The sequence below is a fragment of the Equus asinus genome, chromosome 20, assembly GCF_041296235.1.
Source record: "Equus asinus isolate D_3611 breed Donkey chromosome 20, EquAss-T2T_v2, whole genome shotgun sequence".
NCBI classification, from domain to species: domain Eukaryota; kingdom Metazoa; phylum Chordata; class Mammalia; order Perissodactyla; family Equidae; genus Equus; species Equus asinus.
Genome location: NC_091809.1, coordinates 38,943,122 through 38,960,913, shown reverse-complemented (window position 1 = coordinate 38,960,913; position 17,792 = coordinate 38,943,122). Strand labels below are relative to the sequence as shown.

The 17,792-nt window shown below is 56.6% G+C and overlaps 1 protein-coding gene across 12 annotated transcripts; it reads left to right on the top strand.

Moving 5' to 3' along the window:
* The first annotated feature begins 765 nt into the window (after positions 1-765).
* ROBO3 (roundabout guidance receptor 3) lies at positions 766-17,721 on the top strand. 12 transcript variants are annotated; one of them, XM_014848556.3, is made up of 28 exons: positions 766-925; positions 3,955-4,281; positions 4,593-4,750; positions 5,225-5,345; positions 5,442-5,580; positions 5,880-6,007; positions 6,294-6,418; positions 7,404-7,575; positions 7,895-8,100; positions 8,318-8,399; positions 8,697-8,862; positions 9,073-9,239; positions 9,779-9,900; positions 10,091-10,316; positions 10,628-10,749; positions 10,994-11,165; positions 11,323-11,508; positions 12,281-12,304; positions 12,386-12,428; positions 12,612-12,751; positions 13,048-13,242; positions 13,411-13,549; positions 13,721-13,933; positions 14,307-14,470; positions 14,599-14,709; positions 14,916-15,077; positions 15,587-15,777; positions 16,101-17,721. In XM_014848556.3, the coding sequence occupies exons 1-28, from the start codon at positions 766-768 to the stop codon at positions 16,110-16,112; spliced, it is 4,173 nt and encodes a 1,390-aa protein (XP_014704042.2). In that variant the 3' UTR covers positions 16,113-17,721. The 12 variants fall into 12 exon arrangements, with proteins under 12 accessions (XP_014704042.2, XP_070346107.1, XP_070346111.1 ...); XM_070490006.1 differs by lacking the exons at positions 766-925; positions 3,955-4,281; positions 4,593-4,750; ... (10 more) ...; positions 10,091-10,316; positions 13,048-13,242 and having other exon boundaries at positions 10,572-10,749; positions 12,281-12,428; positions 16,101-17,033; XM_070490010.1 differs by lacking the exons at positions 766-925; positions 3,955-4,281; positions 4,593-4,750; ... (11 more) ...; positions 10,628-10,749; positions 12,386-12,428 and having other exon boundaries at positions 11,123-11,165; positions 16,101-17,033.
* The last annotated feature ends 71 nt before the right edge of the window (positions 17,722-17,792 follow it).

The following is a 17,792-nucleotide window of genomic DNA, read 5'->3' as shown; positions in this document are numbered from 1 at the left end:
TAGATTAGGGCGTCTGGAGCAGGACTCCCGGATCAAGACGCGCCGCCTCACGCTCTGGCCTCTAGGCGACTGCGGGGCAAAGGGAAATTATTCTCCACCCACCCCCAACTCCCGCTCTAGACCAGCGCAGCCTCATGCACTTACGCCGCTAAGCCCCGGGACGTGGGAGGAACGGGAGCCAGGGCTTTGAGAGCTAGAGGAGCGGTCTTGCGCTTTGCCTCAGTTTCCTTGAGGGCCGGGACAAGAGAGGAGAGAGTCCTGTTCTAAAGTCAGGCAAGGGCAGAGTCCGACAGAGCCTCGTCCCTCATCTTGAGTGCTTTGAGAAGGGAGGGAAACTCTCCTGCACTGTGCAGAACCCGACGCGGGACTCGGGACTCGGGACTCGGGACTCGGGGCGCGGGGCGGGGACTCCAACTCACGCGCTGCGCGACTCTAGTCTCTGGCCCTGCTAGTGGCCGTCGGGGTAGGGGTGGGAGGGTGAAGGGAGGCGGATTAATCCCTTAATTACGCCGTGATCGACGTGGCACCTGCTTTCCGCCCGCCGGGTCCCGGGGGACCCCAGCACTGGGGCGTGGAGAGAAGGACGAGGGAAGGAGGAGGGCACGCGGAGGCACGCACCGGACCCTGGCGCGCCGGCGGGAGAGCGGCACCGTGGCTGGGGCAGCGCGCAGAGGCTGTGGAGGGGCTTACGGCTCCCGGCCCGCGGGTCTCAGACCCAGGGGCTGGGCCCCGAGCCCCCCGCCCCGGTCCCAGTCGGGTCGCGCCATGCTGCGCTACTTGCTCAAAACGCTGCTGCAGATGAACTTGTTCGCGGACTCCCTGGCCGGGGACATCTCCAACTCCAGCGACCTACTCTTCGGTTTCAACTCCTCCATGACGGCGCTCAACCACAGCCTGCTGCCCCCCGGCGATTCTTCTCTCAACGGTAAGACCTTGCCCCATGGGGACGTCGAATCCGGGGATGGGGGTAAGATGGGAGGGCGGCGTGGAGGGGGAGGCCAAAGCGCTTCTGCCCCAAGGTCCAGGACGGAGGGGCGCCTCCCACGGCCTCCCCGAGTAGTGGAGACCAAGTGATGATTTGGGGCTTTGAGCACCTGAGTGGGGATATCGGCGGGAGGTCGAGGGCTTTACTCCCCACCTCCCCAACCGACCCCCGCCGCCACCCCACGTGAGGAGGACCGTGTTGGTGATGGGCAAGTGACGGAGCTAAGAGAGGCCGGGACCCACAGCAGGGAGGGCAGAGGTAGCCGGCGGGCCTGGGCCAGGCCAGGCCAACTAAGTGACCCACCCAGGTAGCAGGTTTTCCTTCGGGATTCTAAGTTTTCCAAGAACTCACTTAGGACGAGATGAAGAAACCAAAACGTTGGATGTGTTTGCCACAGAGGACGACAGAGACGCCGACCGTTTCAGGGAAACTTAGAAGTTTGCCCCTCAGAGGTGGAACTCACAGCCGGCCCACCCTGGCAGAGCTGCGGCGGGCGGGCAGCGCCGGCGGCGAGGTCGTTACCGCTAATTACGGTGATTAATAAATGACTGAGACAGCGCGCTCTCGCCTAGCGCTGCGGGGTGGCGGCGAGAGCTGACCGCCGGGAGCCTCGGGAGAGGCCCCCATCGCGCCCCCTGCCGGCCGCGTCGGGAACTCCCGCTTTCCCGGACGCCTTTGCCGGTGGTTTCCCTCGGGCTCCTCAGCCCGCATCACTGGGCCTCCACCTACTCGAATGTAGTAGCAAGCACGGTGCTGGAGACTCAAAGGTGGAGAGAAAGGAGACCTGGGCAATGTGTGTGTCTTCGTGTGTGGAGTACTCCAGGTGCTGGAGGAGGAGCCCCAGAGCCCCATTAGCATGGCTATTAGCTATTCATTAGCTGCTGTGAAGCATCTCCTGAGACTGGGAATGACAGGAAAGAAATTCCAGGGAAAGGGGGCCCGCAGCTGTGTCTACAGGAATTAGGGGGAAAGGCCCGAGCAGAAGGGTGTGGTATGTACGGAGGGAGCGGGGAGGAAGAAGATGGGGAATGAGCTGGCATCCTCCAGTCTCCTGACCCTCCTAGAAGCCCAGAAGGTTAGGCACAGAGCCCTTCTCACAGATGCCCCAGACACACCTCTGCTCACCTAGTGCTCTTACAGACTGTTTTCACCACACATGGTCTCATTTAAGCCAGAAAATTTAATGAGGTAGGTAGGGAAATGTTGATGGTCACATTTTGTCGCTGAGGAAACAAATGCAGAGAGGATGAATAATATCCCAATGGTCACAAAAGCAACATACAGCTTGGCAATAACAGACCTGTCTATTTCCATTACATCTGAAGGTCATGTGAAGGGGGAAAAGGGAATATTGGGGCCTGGTAGAATCTGTTTCAGGTGGAGAATGTAGAAGCCAAGATAAGGTAAGGTGGGTCGGGGAGGAAGAGCCCTAAGTAGTGGTAGAATAGCCATATATATTTAGCCTTTCCCCAAGTCCTTTGCATACATGGTGTCTTATGACAGCCCTATCACTACTCACACATTACAGAGAAAGAAACTGAGACTGAGAGAAGTTACATAATTTGCACAAGTTCTTACAGCTAGAAAGTGTCAAAGTCTGAGATTCCAGCCCTAGCTGGCTCCACGCCGACCCCTGAATGATAAGCCAGTCCAGTGTCACTCGCCATGGGGTCTGCCTAAACTGGGACTGGGACTGGGATGGGATGGAGGAGAAGAGTCGGATGAGAAGCGGAGATTTCCATCTGGAAGGGAGGAAATCGAGAAAATTACTCCCTTCCCTAAGTGGAAGGGAAACCCATCTTCTTGTCCCTAACTAGTTACGTCAACTCTCCCCAGGACAGCACCAGCAACCTGGCAACCTGTCCAGCTTTCTCTCCATCATAACGTCTAAGAGTAGGGGCGAGAAATGAAGCCCAATCCCACACCGAGGCCAGAAGCAAGAGGTCCCTGCGGATTTTGAAACTGGGGGGGAGGGTCGGGGCGGGGGGAGGGGAGGAGAAGAGCCGAAGCGCGGGGTAGTCCCCGATTACACGAGGATGCAGCGGCGCCTACTGGCCGCCAGGGGCTGCAAATCCACTTTTGATGAAGCTGGGGGTATCCGAGCATAACCGGCTCCTGGATCCTGGAACCAAACTGATTGCAGAAGACGAAGCAAGCAGAAGTCTGTAGGCCAAGTGAGGGACAGGAGCAGAACATGTGGGTGAACGGAGCAGAGTGAACACGGGAAGTAGAGAAATTTCTTTCCCAATGGACGTAGCCTTTCTTGGCTACATCAACGTGTAGAATAATCTGTTGAAAACTATGCACCTCTCAGAAAAGGAGCGTTTACTCACCTTTCCACCATCATTTCGTTCAATTCCTGTGACTTCACAGAACCCTGGAAGTGTGATCACCTGGATGTCCGTAAGAAGCACTCTGTGCCCGTTCATGGACTCTAGGATAAGAGCCCCTTCTAGTCCCAGGTCCCAGCTCTGTCACTCACGTCTTCCCTTTCCTAAGCGACCCCAGGCCGGTCCACGTTCTCCATTTCCCCGACTCGGGACCAGGCAGGCGCGAAGAACCAAGTGTTGGTGCTGGTGCCCCATTCATGGTTGTTCACTGAGCCAGGACGATCTGGGAACCAGTGCAGTGGGGGACAGAAAACCAGAAGGCTAGAGACCGGGTCTACTTGCCAGGCCGTAGCCCAGTCACTCCCCACGGAAACTTGGCAGGAGAGGAGGCGGGTGTCTTCAGGCAGCCTAGAAAGCCGGCCTAGGAGTTGTGTCCTGATTCCGCCACTGATCTGCCCGTCTGTAGGCACCTCCTTTTGAGCCTAAGAACGTGGGGTGTCTGCCCAAACGGAGATATTGGACTCTTTAGAGAGAGCGGGTGGGCAGGGGTGGGCAGGCGGGGTTCTTTTTCTCTCTGGAGCCTCAATCTTTCTCCCAATTTCCCTGTCTGAATGCTCCGCGCCACCTCCCTACTCTCAGGGTCACGAGTCGAGCCGGAGGACGCAATGCCCCGTATCGTGGAGCAGCCTCCAGATCTGCTGGTCTCCCGAGGAGAGCCGGCCACGCTGCCCTGCCGCGCTGAGGGCCGGCCCCGGCCCAACATCGAGTGGTACAAGAATGGGGCGCGCGTGGCCACTGCTCGGGAGGACCCGCGCGCTCACCGTCTGCTGCTGCCCAGCGGCGCCCTCTTCTTCCCCCGCATCGTGCACGGGCGCCGCGCGCGGCCCGACGAGGGTGTCTACACTTGCGTGGCGCGAAACTACCTGGGGGCAGCGGCTAGCAGAAACGCCTCGCTAGAAGTGGCAGGTGAGAGTCTCCACGTCGGCAGCTGATTGCTTCCAGAGCCTGGAGGAGGCGGGAGGGCACGGGATAATCCGGTCCAGAGCCAGCCCCAGTCTCAGCCCATTCAATAGCTTCCTTTGCGACTAAGACCTTTGGTCTCCAAAGTCCCCGCCAGAGGAGGAAGTGGGCCTGGTATTTTCGCACCTGGGGGAGAGTTCGGGTCTGCCGTGATTCATCCCTCCCCGAAAACACTTTACTGATGTCCTCACCCGCGTATGTCACCCCATACCCTGTTTATTCCCCTGATTATATTCTGTCTGTCGCTCTTTCTTCAGTCCTCCGCGATGATTTCCGGCAGTCTCCTGGGAACCTGGTGGTGGCAGTTGGGGAGCCAGCAGTAATGGAATGTGTGCCCCCCCGCGGCCACCCAGAGCCCTCCGTGTCTTGGAAGAAGGACAGTGCAAGAATCAAGGAGGAAGAGGGAAGGATCACGGTTAGGAACGGTGCCATGGCTGGGGATGTGACTGGGGGCCAGGGCCATCATGAGGGGCAGGGCCATAGGCTAGGGGTGTGGCACTAGTGTCAAAGGAGGAAGGCCTGAACCTAAGGCTCTTGGAGGGGCAGGGAAATAATCTTGGAGGTGATAAGGACAGAGATTTGAGATCAGGGCATTAGCTAACTGGAGGCTGAGAGTCAGCTATTGAGTGAGGGAGAAGTAAGGATGAGTAAGATGGAATTGGTATAAGATAGGTGGGAAGCATGATGCCCCAGCGACTGGTGGGAGGGAGTCTGGGCTGTGGGAGAAAAGATAGATCTGAGCCCCACTTTGGGCAAATCACTTAAGGATACCTTATCTGATAAGCAGATCAACTTCACTGGTCTTCTTCATTGGCTTGCTGTGAGGATCAAATAAATAAACATGCTTTGATAGCTATAAAGGACCAAAGTTACCATTATTACTCTGCAGATCCGTGGAGGGAAGCTGATGATGTCACATACACTCAAGAGTGATGCAGGGATGTATGTATGTGTGGCCTCCAACATGGCAGGAGAACGGGAGAGTGGAGTGGCTGAACTTGTGGTACTGGGTAGGCACACGGAGTTTTGGAGTTATGGGAGTGTGTAGCCTGGGGAGTAAGTGGCTGTGCAGACCCCCTGACTATTCACTCACTCCCACTCCATAGAACGTCCCTCATTCCTGCGTAGACCAATGAATCAGGTGGTCCTGGCTGATGCCCCTGTGGATTTCCCATGTGAGGTGCAGGGGGATCCACCGCCTCGCCTACGCTGGCGCAAGGAGGATGGGGAACTGCCCATAGGCAGGTGAGAAGCCCCTTCCTCCTGCCTTTAAGGAAACCCAACCAGCTCAAGGGCATACCTTGCCCTTGAAAACTGGAAGGCAGACCCCCTCTTACTTGATGACACAGAGAAGTCTGTTCCCCAGAGCCTATGGCCCCTGTCCTACCCAGCCCCCACATCCACTCATGGGTCCATGGGTACCAGCTTCTGTCCCTGTTGAGGCCTACCTTGTCTTTATGTACCCTGATTCTGGTCTGTCCTGGGGAAGAGAGAGGGGGTCTGTAGCTGTGGCCAACCCAGCCTTGGGGTGGGGAGTGGAGCAGGTATGAGATCCGGAGCGACCACAGCCTTTGGATTGGGCGTGTGAATGCTGAAGATGAGGGGACTTACACCTGCGTGGCGGAGAACAGCATGGGCCGTGCTGAAGCGTCTGGCTCCCTCACTGTTCACGGTGAGGGTCCACCTGGGACTGCCTGCAGCAGGGATGCAATGAGGGAAGATGAAGGATGGGTCAAAGTGGAGAATGAGGGAGAAAGGACAGAGTGGGAGACGTGAGTGGGTCATCTGAAGGAGGATCTCTAGAAGGAGCGAGAGAAGGAGAAAGCTAAAGAGCCTTGGGCAAGAGATGGATATCTGCTCCTACTTAAGCCAAGCTTGGGCTTATCTCTCCTGTTCCCTCAGTCTCTCTTCTTAGTACCCCTGACTCCCTGTTCTTTTATCTCCCCTTCCCTTCCCAGTCCCGCCCCAGCTGGTGACCCAGCCCCAGGACCAGATGGCAGCTCCTGGAGAGAGTGTGACTTTCCAGTGTGAGACCAAAGGAAACCCCCCACCTGCCATCTTCTGGCAGAAGGAGGGAAGTCAAGTAGGTGGCCAGCTCCAAGGGCCTTCCCACTAACTTCTCCTCTGGGTCTTAGCCTCCCTCCTCTATGTTCTGCAAACTTCTCTCTGCAGTTCTGTTTGACCTCTGGTCTTCCTAGAAGCCCTTGCAGGTTATTTGGGAGGATTAAATAAGATAATGAAAATAAAAGGCTTGGAACATATTGGACCCTTTTTAAATAAATGATAATAATACGTTTAGGTGGTAGAGAAGAGTCCAGCATAGTAATTCTTTGGAGAATCTTTCTATCTGGGGCAAGGCTGTCCTGAGAATGTAGCAAATCCAATTAGATCCCTTCTCCTCCAGACCCCTGGGGCCTCGCTTTAACATAGGGCTCTGGAAACCGGACCAAAGCTGCTCAGAGTAGAACATGGCTTCAACTTATAAGGGGTTTCCACCAGAGGGAGCTCACAGTCACCTCTCTTCAACTGCTGCATTTTAATTAAATTCTGAAATGAATAAAAATGCTGATAGTAGTAGAAGGTGGAGTAGGTATCAGTCAGGGGCTCAGCACGGTACTGTTTATCCTGAGACCCAAGCCTGCTTCCCTACCTTCCATGTATCTATCTAATGTAAAAATGTGAAAGCCAGAAAGAAAGGGAAAGGATTTAATGTTTATCATGCAAGGTATTAAAAGAGTTTCATATGATTATTTCGTTTAGTCTTCACAACTATCCTCTAAGAGTCAAATTTGGGGAAATTGAGGCTCAGGAAGGTTAAAAACTTGCTCAGAGTTTCCCAACTAGTAAGTCATGGACCTGGGAAGTGCCCCCCAAAATCATCTCATAATATTCCCTCATTTTTGTAAATAGGATTTTATTTGTTTGCCCAAGGTCACATAACCGGCTAGGGACAGAGTATGAACTAGAACCTAAGAGATTCTCTGGATTCCGGGGTTGATGGGAATGGGGATCTCTCTCTGCCCAGCTGCCCTCTCATTCCCTACCTTGGTTCCTGCCTCTGTCCCCAGGTCCTGCTTTTCCCCAGTCAGTCGCTTCAGCCCACAGGGCGCTTCTCAGTCTCTCCCAGAGGCCAGCTCAACATCACTGAAGTGCAGAGTGGGGATGCTGGCTACTATGTGTGCCAGGCTGTCAGTGTGGCCGGCAGCATCCTGGCCAAGGCCCTGTTGGAGGTAAAAGGAGGTACGTGCCCAAGGAGATAGGGCTGGACCCATGGCCTGGAAGGAAATAATGGCTTCAAGAGATCTGTTTTTCTTGGATTCTATACAATCATGTCTGCAATGGGTGGGGCGTGTTCCTGAGACATGTTCTTGAAGTTTGGAAATTAGCTGCAGAAGCCGCTAATAGATGGCTGGGCCCAGGCAGAGACTACAGATGGTTAGGGCAACCCCTCTGATCTTGGTGGGCAGGGGGATATGTGAAGGACAGAGAATGAGGACAAGGGGCTGGTTGTCTGGACACAGAATCCTCCCCTGAAGTGCCCAAGTTCTTCCTCTCTCAGCCTCCTTCGATGGACTGCCTCCCATCATCATCCAGGGACCAGCCAATCAGACACTGGCACTTGGCTCCTCTGTGTGGCTGCCATGCAGAGTGACAGGGAACCCACAACCTAGCGTCCAATGGAAGAAGGATGGGCAGTGGCTGCAGGGGGATGACCTCCAGCTCAACCTAATGGCCAATGGTACTTTGTACATCGCCAATGTGCAGGTAAGTCTCACCCCTAGGTCCTGAGTAACTGAGAATGGCCATGCAGTCCACATGCCCAACTCTAGTAAGTACCCACTGGGACTTTAACTCCATTTCTACCCCTGTGCTCTCTCAGACTGCCTAGAACATCCTCCCCATCCTTCAGTATACCCACCTCCACCCCCTCGCCCTACCTCGCTCCCCTCCCACTTTGCCAGTCCTCTACCCTCTCCTGCAGGAGATGGACACAGGGTTCTACAGCTGTGTGGCCAAGAGTTCCACAGGGGAAGCCACATGGAGTGGCTGGCTGAGGAGGCGGGGTGAGGTTTTGCTTTGTTCCCTTGTTTCGCCGGCACCTTTCTCTGAACCTGCTTCAAAGGTAGTCAGTAACTTTCCAACCCCTAGGACCGATTTTATCTCCCAAATGCCATGGCCATGGTGGTGGGGAGGAGGAGGACAGAAGTGGTGCCCTTGGGAGGCAGACAGGAATAGGGGTTAGTTCCCGCTCTCCACTATCACCACTGTCACAGCTCCACAGCTCCTCTGAGAAGGAGGCAGGTTATACTGGGGCCATCCATTTCCCATCTTTCTACTTAAAGATTATCTCCTCACTGCAGAATATTGGGGAGTATCACCAGATCCCCCTACAGAACCCAGCACCCCTCCAGGGCCTCCCTCTCAGCCAGTGGTCACTGAGATCACCAAGAATAGCATTACCCTGACCTGGAAGTCCAACCCACAGGCTGGGGACAAAGTCACCTCTTACGTGATAGAGGCTTTCAGGTATGGAGAAAGTTTTGACTGCAAACCTGGAAAGTTAAAAGCGGGGGAACCCTAAGTCCTTAGGGTCTTTGCTATTGTGGGGAGGGGGTCACCCCAATCCCTCTCTCAGGGTAAGGAGGTAGTAGGGGGCCATAAAGAATGGATAAAATGGAGTAGACAGGTTGGGGGTTCCCTGGCTTACACAACTCTGTTACTTCATTCTCATTGTAGCCAAGCTGCTGGCAACACATGGCAGACAGTGGCAGATGGTGTGCAGCTGGAGACACACACCGTCAGTGGTCTGCAGCCCAATACCATTTACCTATTCCTAGTGCGAGCTGTGGGAGCCTGGGGCCTCAGTGAGCCCAGCCCTGTCTCTGAGCCTGTCCGCACCCAGGGTGAGTAAGGTCAGAGTCCCTAGTTCATCGGTTGACACGTAACAGTACAGAGACCCCCTCTTCTAAAACCATGGCACTGTGGCAGCTTTTTGCTGCTGTGCCAGGTCTGTACTGGTGGCCTGGCGTGGAATAGGAGATCATGCTTCCCTTTCATTGAGGGAACAAAAGAAGACAAGAGAGAGAGAGGGAGATTGATTCAGTCATCTTGGTAGCTCCTTACTTCTGAAACTTTACCCACAGATAATGTGATTATCAGGACTAGAAGGACCTCGAAGGGGTCATCTTCATGTTAGAGATGAGGACCTGAGGCTTTAAAAGGTGCATATGCAGTTATATAGAAAGACACTCATGTTAGCCGGACACCCTGGCCCACCTCTGAAAGCCATTCTCCTGACCAGCCCCCTCCTGACCCTTGGGTGTGCTCTGGAATACTAAGTAGTACAGTCTGTGGGGCAGGGCAGAGGTAGGACACAAGCACATTCTCAGTCCCGACTCCCTGTCCCTGGTGGCCCCTGCTGAATGGGCTCTTTGGTCAATAGACAGCAACCCATCCAGGCCAGTGGAGGACCCATGGAGAGGCCAGCGAGGACTGGCTGAAGTGGCTGTACGTATGCAGGAGCCCATAGTCCTTGGGCCTCGGACCCTGCAGGTGTCCTGGACTGTGAGTGTGGCATAGGAATGAGGTTAAGAGCAGGGATCGTGATGGGAGATGGAGGGGCCTCCAAGAATGGGTACAGGAGAGTGGGAGGTGAGTGGCTGGGGAAGACTGTTGAGTGGAGGAGGGGCTGGGCCTGGAGGACTTGTGTGGCCCCAGCCTCTCCCTCCGGTGTGCTTTGTCCCATCTCCTACAGGTAGACGGCCCAGTCCAGCTAGTGCAAGGTTTCCGGGTGTCTTGGAGGGTGGCAGGTCCTAACGGGGGAAGCTGGACAGTGCTGGACCTACAGTCCCCAAGCCAGCAAAGTACTGTGCTAAGAGGACTGCCCCCAGGGACCCAAATTCAGATCAAGGTGCAAGCCCAAGGCCAGGAGGGGCTGGGGGCTGAGAGCCCCTTTGTGATGAGGAGCATTCCTGAGGAGGGTAAGGGGGCAGTGCACAGAGCTCCTGGATGGACAAAAGGGAAGAGGGAGTGGGGGAGGATGACAGTTTGCAGAGGGAGAGCGAGGGGGTAGGAGGAAAGGAGGGATGCGGATGACAGTTTGCAGAGGGAGAGCGAGGGGGTAGGAGGAAAGGAGGGATGCGGATGACAGTTTGCAGAGGGAGAGCGAGGGGGTAGGAGGAAAGGAGGGATGCGTCTTGGTTTCCTAAGATGTTAGAACTGGGAGGGAAGGTTGGGGCATGAGGGGCAGCTTGCAGTGACTGTGTCCTCACCATGCTCCACCCTGGCTCAGCCCCCAGTGGTCCCCCCCAGGGAGTGACAGTGGCCTTGGGAGGTGAAGGCAATAGCAGTATCACTGTGTCCTGGGAACCTCCGCTCCCCTCCCAGCAAAATGGGGTCATCAAGGAATACCAGGTACAGGGTTTGAGAAGGGACTGGGTGGGAGGACTACGGAAAGGAGGAAGAGGGAGGGCCTAGGGAGGTGGGAACCTAGGCCTGGCTCTGGGGCTGGGGATGAGGTTAGGAGAGAGGAGGGAGGTTTCAGAGTGTTCTCTCCAGGCTGCATTATGCCTGGCTAAGCCCCCTCTACCATTCAGAGCTTCAAGTTTCCAGTGAGGCCAGAAGTCCATTTCTGGCTCTCTAAACCTGGCCTCCCTAGATCTGGTGCCTGGGGAATGAGAGCCGCTTCCACCTCAATCGGTCTGCGGCAGGCTGGGCACGCTCCGCGGTGCTCCGGGGACTGCTGCCGGGTCATCTCTACCGGACCCAGGTCGCTGCGGCCACCGGCGCTGGCGTGGGCGTAGCCAGTGCCCCGGTGTTGGTGCAGCTGCGTGAGTCCGGAGGGGGGTGGTGGGAGAGCCGAGCTCGGGAATTTAAGGGGGGGGGGTGGTCCAGGGTTAGCAGTGCTTTTTACGGGGTCCCGAATGGCCCCTTCCTAGCTCTTGGGTTTCCAGACCCCTACTCCCCTCACCTCTCTGACCCCCACAGCGTCCCCGCCGGAAGTGGAGCCTGGGCTCGAGGTGGGCCCGGGGCTGGCGGAGCGGCTGGCGAGGCTGCTGCGGGAGCCCGCCTTCCTCGCGGGCAGCGGTGCCGCCTGCGGGGCGCTGCTCCTCGGGCTCTGCGCCGCCCTCTACCGGCGCCGGAGGCAGCGCAAAGAGCTCAGTCACTACACGGGTGAGAGCCGGGCCTCGGGGTCGGCGCCGGCTGGGGACGCGTTCCGGCGATGGGCAGACGGAGAGGAGGGCCTCGGCCGGGCAGGGCCTGGAGATCCCGCCCTCCAGGGAGGGAGGCGGGCGGGATGCAGAGAGGGAGGGGGAGGGTTCCACGCTCCGTGCGTGGGGGCGGGGGCGGAAAGGAGGGGTCGCACCAGTAGCTCAGCCCCTTGGAGAGGGGCGGGGTACGCATCGTGGACCTGGGAGCAGTCAGCACGGGGGGAGAGGGCGGGGCCCGGAGGGGGCGGGACCTGAGTCCGAGGAAGCAGGTAGGATTTGCCCCTAAGACGCCAAGGGAAGAGTAGCCTTTGCAGTCAGTCTCAGTAAAGCAGGGCCAAGTCTGGAGGGGTAAGCGAACTTCCTGAGGGGGCGAGGCCTGGCAGGAGTGTGGGGGGTGGGGAGCGGTGGCCACAATCCGGGCAATAAATTGTGAGGCGGTGTCTGGGTGGGAAGGCGGAGCCCGCTGAAAGGAGGCTTGAGTTCTGCTGCTCCCTGGTAAGAGGCGTGTCTGGAGAGGTCTGAGGTCTGTTAAATCTGTGGTTCCCAGTTTTGGCTGCACATAGGAATCACTTGGGGAACTTTAGAAAAATACTGATGTCTGAGTCCCATTCCTAGAAATTCCGACGAAATTGGTCCAGGGGGAATTGGGATCAGGGCCAAGGAATGGACAAGAATATTTCTGACCCTTCTCCCCATTTCCCCTCTTCTTTCTCCGACGGGTCTCTTTTCGGAAGCCTCCTTTGCCTACACACCTGCAGGTAAGCCGTCTCTGCCCCATTGGGGTTCAGACCCCAAGTATGGGCTCTTCTCTCACACAGTCTCCCCCTCGTCTCCCCCAGTGTCCTTTCCACACTCAGAGGGCCTCTCGGGAGCCAGTTCCAGGTAATTCTCTTAACTCATCTCCCAGGATAATCTCCTCCACTGAGAGACCGCTCCCTTCCTCTCCAGGCCTCACTGCCTCCCCATGCTGATGGTCTCCCACTTCCCACCACCAAACACAACCATTACTGTCCTACAGCTCCTCTTTTGGTGCTCCATCCCCAACATTCATTTGCTCTCATTCAGGCCACCCATGGGCCTTGGCCCTGCTCCCTACCCATGGCTGGCAGACTCGTGGCCCCACCCATCTCGAAGCCCCTCAGCCCAGGAACCCAGGGGAAGCTGCTGCCCCAGCAATCCTGACCCAGATGACAGATATTACAATGGTGAGGAGTTCTCATTCCCTCAGGGGCACACTTGGCCCCCACCACCATCCTTTCCTCTCACCCTGCTGGGACAAACTGAAGGGAGCTGAGGAGTCCCAGACTTCCTGAGGTTGGTCAGTCCTTGGGGAGGATGTGAGTTGGGGGAGCCTCTCTCACACTTAACCTTTACCCAGGTTTAGGGTGGGGAAAGAAGTTGATCAGTGGGATTGCCTTTGCCCTCCATTCTCCTGTTGTCCTCTATTTTTCTGTCTCTGCCCCCTGCCTCCTCCCTGGGCCTCCCTCTTTCTCCTCCTTAGAAGCAGGAATCTCCCTTTACCTGGCTCAGACGGCCCGGGGCACTGCCGCCTCTGCTGAGGGTCCTGTCTATAGCACCATTGACCCAGCCGGAGAGGAGCTGCAGACCTTCCATGGGGGGTTCCCCCCAAACCCCTCAGGGGATCCAGGCACCTGGAGCCAGTATGCTCCTCCAGAATGGAGCCAAGGGGACAGTGGTATGACTCCAGTTCCTAACACCCCCATTTTAGCCCTGAGCAGAGTATCCCCAGAGAGTATCCTCTACCCTTCCCCTCTGGGACCTAGCCCAGCACTTCTTCTGACATGTCTCATCACTGCCTGTTTCCTACCTGTATCTTGGTGTGCCTCCATCCTACTCTCCTCAGGAGCCAGGGGAGGCAAAGTGAAGCTTCTGGGAAAAGCTGTGCAGATGCCCTCCCTCAACTGGCCGGAAGCCCTGCCACCACCTCCCTCTTCCTGTGAACTGAACTGCCTAGAGGGGCCTGAGGAGGAGCTGGAGGGCGGGTAAGGATGTGCCCTGTTGCAGATGCCCTGTACGCATGAGACCAGCCCAGGGCCTCCTGCAGAGCGGAGGGCAGAGATGCTGGGAGAGGAAGGGAAGGGGACAACAGGAAGGCCAAGGGGAGGTGTAGAAGCTACTCATTCATCCCTACCCTCCTGCCTCTTTGCCACCAGCTCAGAGCCAGAAGAGTGGTGCCCACCAATGCCTGAGAGGAGCCACCTGGCAGAGCCCAGCTCCAGTGGAGGGTGCTTGGTCCCTCCGTCCCAAGGGGAAACCCCCTCCCCAACACCTTCCTATGGACAACAGTCCACAGCTACTCTTACTCCCTCACCTCCTGACCCTCCCCAGCCCCCCACTGATATTCCGCATCTCCACCAGATGCCCAGGTAGGGAGGTATATAGTACCTTGCACATTGTAGGCCTTTGGTACATATCTATTCAGTGGATGATTGGATGGATGGATGGATGAATCTGGGGTACAGAGGTCTCGTGACTGCATTTCTTGGGGAGAAATGTGGAGGCTGACAAGGTCCCTCACTGCCTTCAGACTGTTTCTCCGTTGGAGTGACTCTGCAAGCTTCCTGGGGCATTTGAAGGACATGGCGTTCCTCATGCTTCACTAGCTTGGGAGCCTTGTGGGGGATGGGCTATGTCTTATTCATCTGAATTTTAGGCTGAGTGGCCAGCACAGTGCCTGGCACATAATAGGTACTTAGTGTTTGCTGAGTAAACAAATGCTGAGGCCTCATGTCATTGCAGGAGGGTGCCCCTTGGGCCAAGTTCTCCTCTCAGTGTATCCCAGCCCACTCTGAGTAGCCATGAAGGGAGGCCTGCTGGCCTGGGTGCTGGCCCGGGTGCTGGCCCCATGGCTTCCCATCACCTCAGCCCGAGCCCTGTCCCTAGTGCAGCCAGCAGTGCCCCAGGTAAGTCTGTAGAACCGTCAACTTGCCCCCATCTCCCCATACCCCCAAAAGCTTGTTTCCCCTCCACCCCCAAGTCCCCTTCCTGACCCTGTCTTACTTGCTCCTCTCCTGGTCTCCTAATGCTACAGGGAGAACCCGGCAGGTGCCTGGGGAGATGACTCCTCCACTTCAAGGGCCCCGTGCCCGAATCCGGAAGAAACCCAAGGCTCTTCCCTACAGGCGGGAGCACAGTCCTGGGGGTGAGGGGGCCCTTGGGCCTGGGAGAGGGTGACAGTAGGGGGAACAGGCAGGAAACCAAGGTTGAGCTCTGCGGGTGGAGGGAGGAGCAGGTAAACCCACATCTCGGCTGTTCGTTCGCAGCCTCTTGGTGCCGGGGAATGGGAGTGGGAGAAAGATTGGTATCAGGAGAAGCAGGAGACTCTGCTGAATACAGGTCTCTCCCCAGACTTGCCCCCACCACCCTTGCCGCCACCAGAGGAGGAGGCAAGCTGGGCCTTAGGGCTGAGAGCAGCAGGCAGCATGTCCTCCTTGGAACGGGAGCGCAGTGGGGAGAGAAGAATGGTGCCGGCGGGGCCCCTGGGGACCCAGTGGGGCACCCACCTGGATGGTAAGGAGGGCCAGGGCAGGATGGAGGGCCACTGCTATGTAAAAAGGTGGGCTTTAGGGCCCACCTAGTAATAATAATAGTGTAGTACAGCTGGTGCCATCAATGGACTAATTTTCAACCCAGCTCACCCCTCACTTTCAGCTGGGTTCATGCATTTGATAAACATCAAAGACACTTGTCTCTCTAGCTCTCTGAGCAGAATCCCCTGGAGTTCCCAAATTGTGTCCTTTCCCAGGCCTGAAGCCCAGATGAGAGAAGAGTGGGGGCTGGATGTGCTGCCCCTCTTTTCCCAAGGCTCTGCTTGGGAGTGCCCTACAAGTTTCTGAGCACGTTTAATGTCAAGGCCATGTGCTGGGCACTCTGCCTCTCCTCAGCCCCTGGGATGGCCTGAGCCCTCTGCCTGCCCTCAACTCTTCTTCCGGTGCTGGGATTATGGTTGGGGTGGCATCGTGGGTGAGCAGAGGTGTTCTGTCCCCTGGGCCCAGCTGCCCTTCTCTCTTGTGCTGCAGAAGAGGCCCGGCTCCCTTACAGTCGACCAAGCTTCCTGTCGCGGGGCCAGGGCACCAGCACCTGTTCCACAGCTGGCAGCAACTCTTCAAGAGGCTCTGGCAGCTCTCGGGGCTCGCGGGGCCCTGGACGCAGTCGGAGCCGGAGCCGGAGCCGGAGCCAGAGCCAAAGGCCAGGACAGAAACGTCGAGAGGTGGGGCCTAGGAGTCTCACAAAAACGAGAGTGGAGGGCTAGGCAGGGTGGGCCAAGGGGTGACAAAACAGGAAGGTAGAGAAGGGCTTGTGGGGGAAGTGTCAAAAGGAAAGGACCCAGTGAGTGAGGGAGAAGGGAGGAGTCCTGGAGCACGAGGGAGAACGAGGGACAAAGGGTGAAGAGAAGGTGACACAGAATAGAGGAGCTGGGCTCCCATAGGAGAACTGGGTCGGGAGAGAGGCTGATGTGAAGAGAGGCACGGCCCCTCCTGGGGCCTCTTTGCCCTGGGCCAGAGCCTTGCAAACCAGCCTCTCTCTCTCTAGGAACCACGATGACCCTTGATGCGAATATCAGGAGTGCCAGGAGGAAGGGCTTGTCCCTGGGCCAGGAGCTTCTCCCCCTGGTGAATGAGGGGGTGAGCCAAGAGGAGCAGGGAGGGTCTCTTCCCTCCTGGCAGTGATGCCTGGGGCTCCCTGAGGGATTGGCTTAGAAGCCAGAGAGCCAGCTCTTCCCCTTCCATCTCTTTCTACCATTTGTGAAAAAAGGCAATAAAAAGAGTCTGAACCGAGCCCTGGGCCCTGTGTGTCTGGTTTCATGCAGAGGTCAGGAGGAAGGGGGCTGCTGGGGTCTGCGTATCAATGCACATGAGTAGCTTCCACTTCCTTTTGAATGTCTCCTGTCAAAAGCACTAGGCGAGGCCAGGGGCTAGGAGACAGCGACCTGTCCTGCCTCCTGAAGGAACTGAAGCCCACTGTGCCCCCAGGTACAACCAGAGGGACTTTCCAAATAACCAACAGTGAGAAGAAACTTGTCCCACCTTTGGAAAACCAAGCCAAGTCCTCTCTTAGGGCCCTCTTCTGGGGCATATGCATTCTCCTGTAAGGAAATATGCCCGTCGCAATAATAATTTTTAAAAACTCAAAGAAAGGAGGAGCTGATGGGGCAAACCCCGGCCAAGAAGGAAAAACAAGGCTTTTCAGACCCCTGACCGCTCACAAAGGGGCCAGGTGAGGCCCAGATATGATTCTTTTGGCTGGCAGAGAATTTTTAAAAATTTTGGACGTGAATGCGGTAGTCCCCATCTCTGCCACACCCACAGCCCACACCACTGACTGGTTACCTGAGGTTTGTTTCCTTCTTGCTCTCCCCTGCCTCAGGAACTGCCCTGGGCCCCGAGGGGATGGTCGCTGCCCCCAAGCCCAGGCTCTGACCCCTCCTGCCACTTTGACCTAAGTGAAACTCCTTGTTTCTCCCTCAGTCTGGCAAACAGGGCTGGAATATTTTCAAAAGAAATTTTAACAGGAAGCTAAAAGAAAAACAAAACCCAAAAAGGGAAAAGCAAATAGAGAGGAAGGGTTGTGTATCCGCAGCACTGAGTCCTCATCCTGAGATCACGACACTCCACCCAGACTGGCCTGAGTCCCCCAGGGTCCCGCCTCACTCAGCCTCTGAACTCAGAGCCGCCTCCAGGTAGAGCTGCTTGGGTTTGGGGGACCATCACCCCCTTTCAGGGCCTGCTTCCCAGTTGGTCCTCCCTAGAGGTGTCTTCCTGTGGCCCTGGTCATGCTTCCATCTTGTGGATTCTGCCCCTGCTTTTCCCGCCAAGTGAGAAAGGCGTGGCCCTCCCTGCCCTCCAGTAGCCTTCTGGGCTCAGGCCCTGGCCGTCCTGCTCCACCATTTCTCTGTTCTGTTGTTTTGTCTGAAGGGCGTTCACCAGCCAGTCATTACAGGTAGTTCTGCCTGTTGTGGAATTTAGCTGCTTTGTCTATTTTAAGAAACCGTCTGGGGAGTGGTGTTTGGGGAGGCGCACTGGGGCCACTGAAAGCAGGAGTTGTCTTCTGAGGAATGATTGCTAAGACCAGCAGACCCTGAAAATCCCCCACTCCTCCCTTTCCTAGATTCTGCTTGAAATCTGATGGATGCATGCAACCCACCTCTCCCTTACAGAACAGAAGTGAGTGGCACTCTCTGAGTGTCAGTGAGTGCTTGATCCCTTTCTAACTCAGGCAATTCTT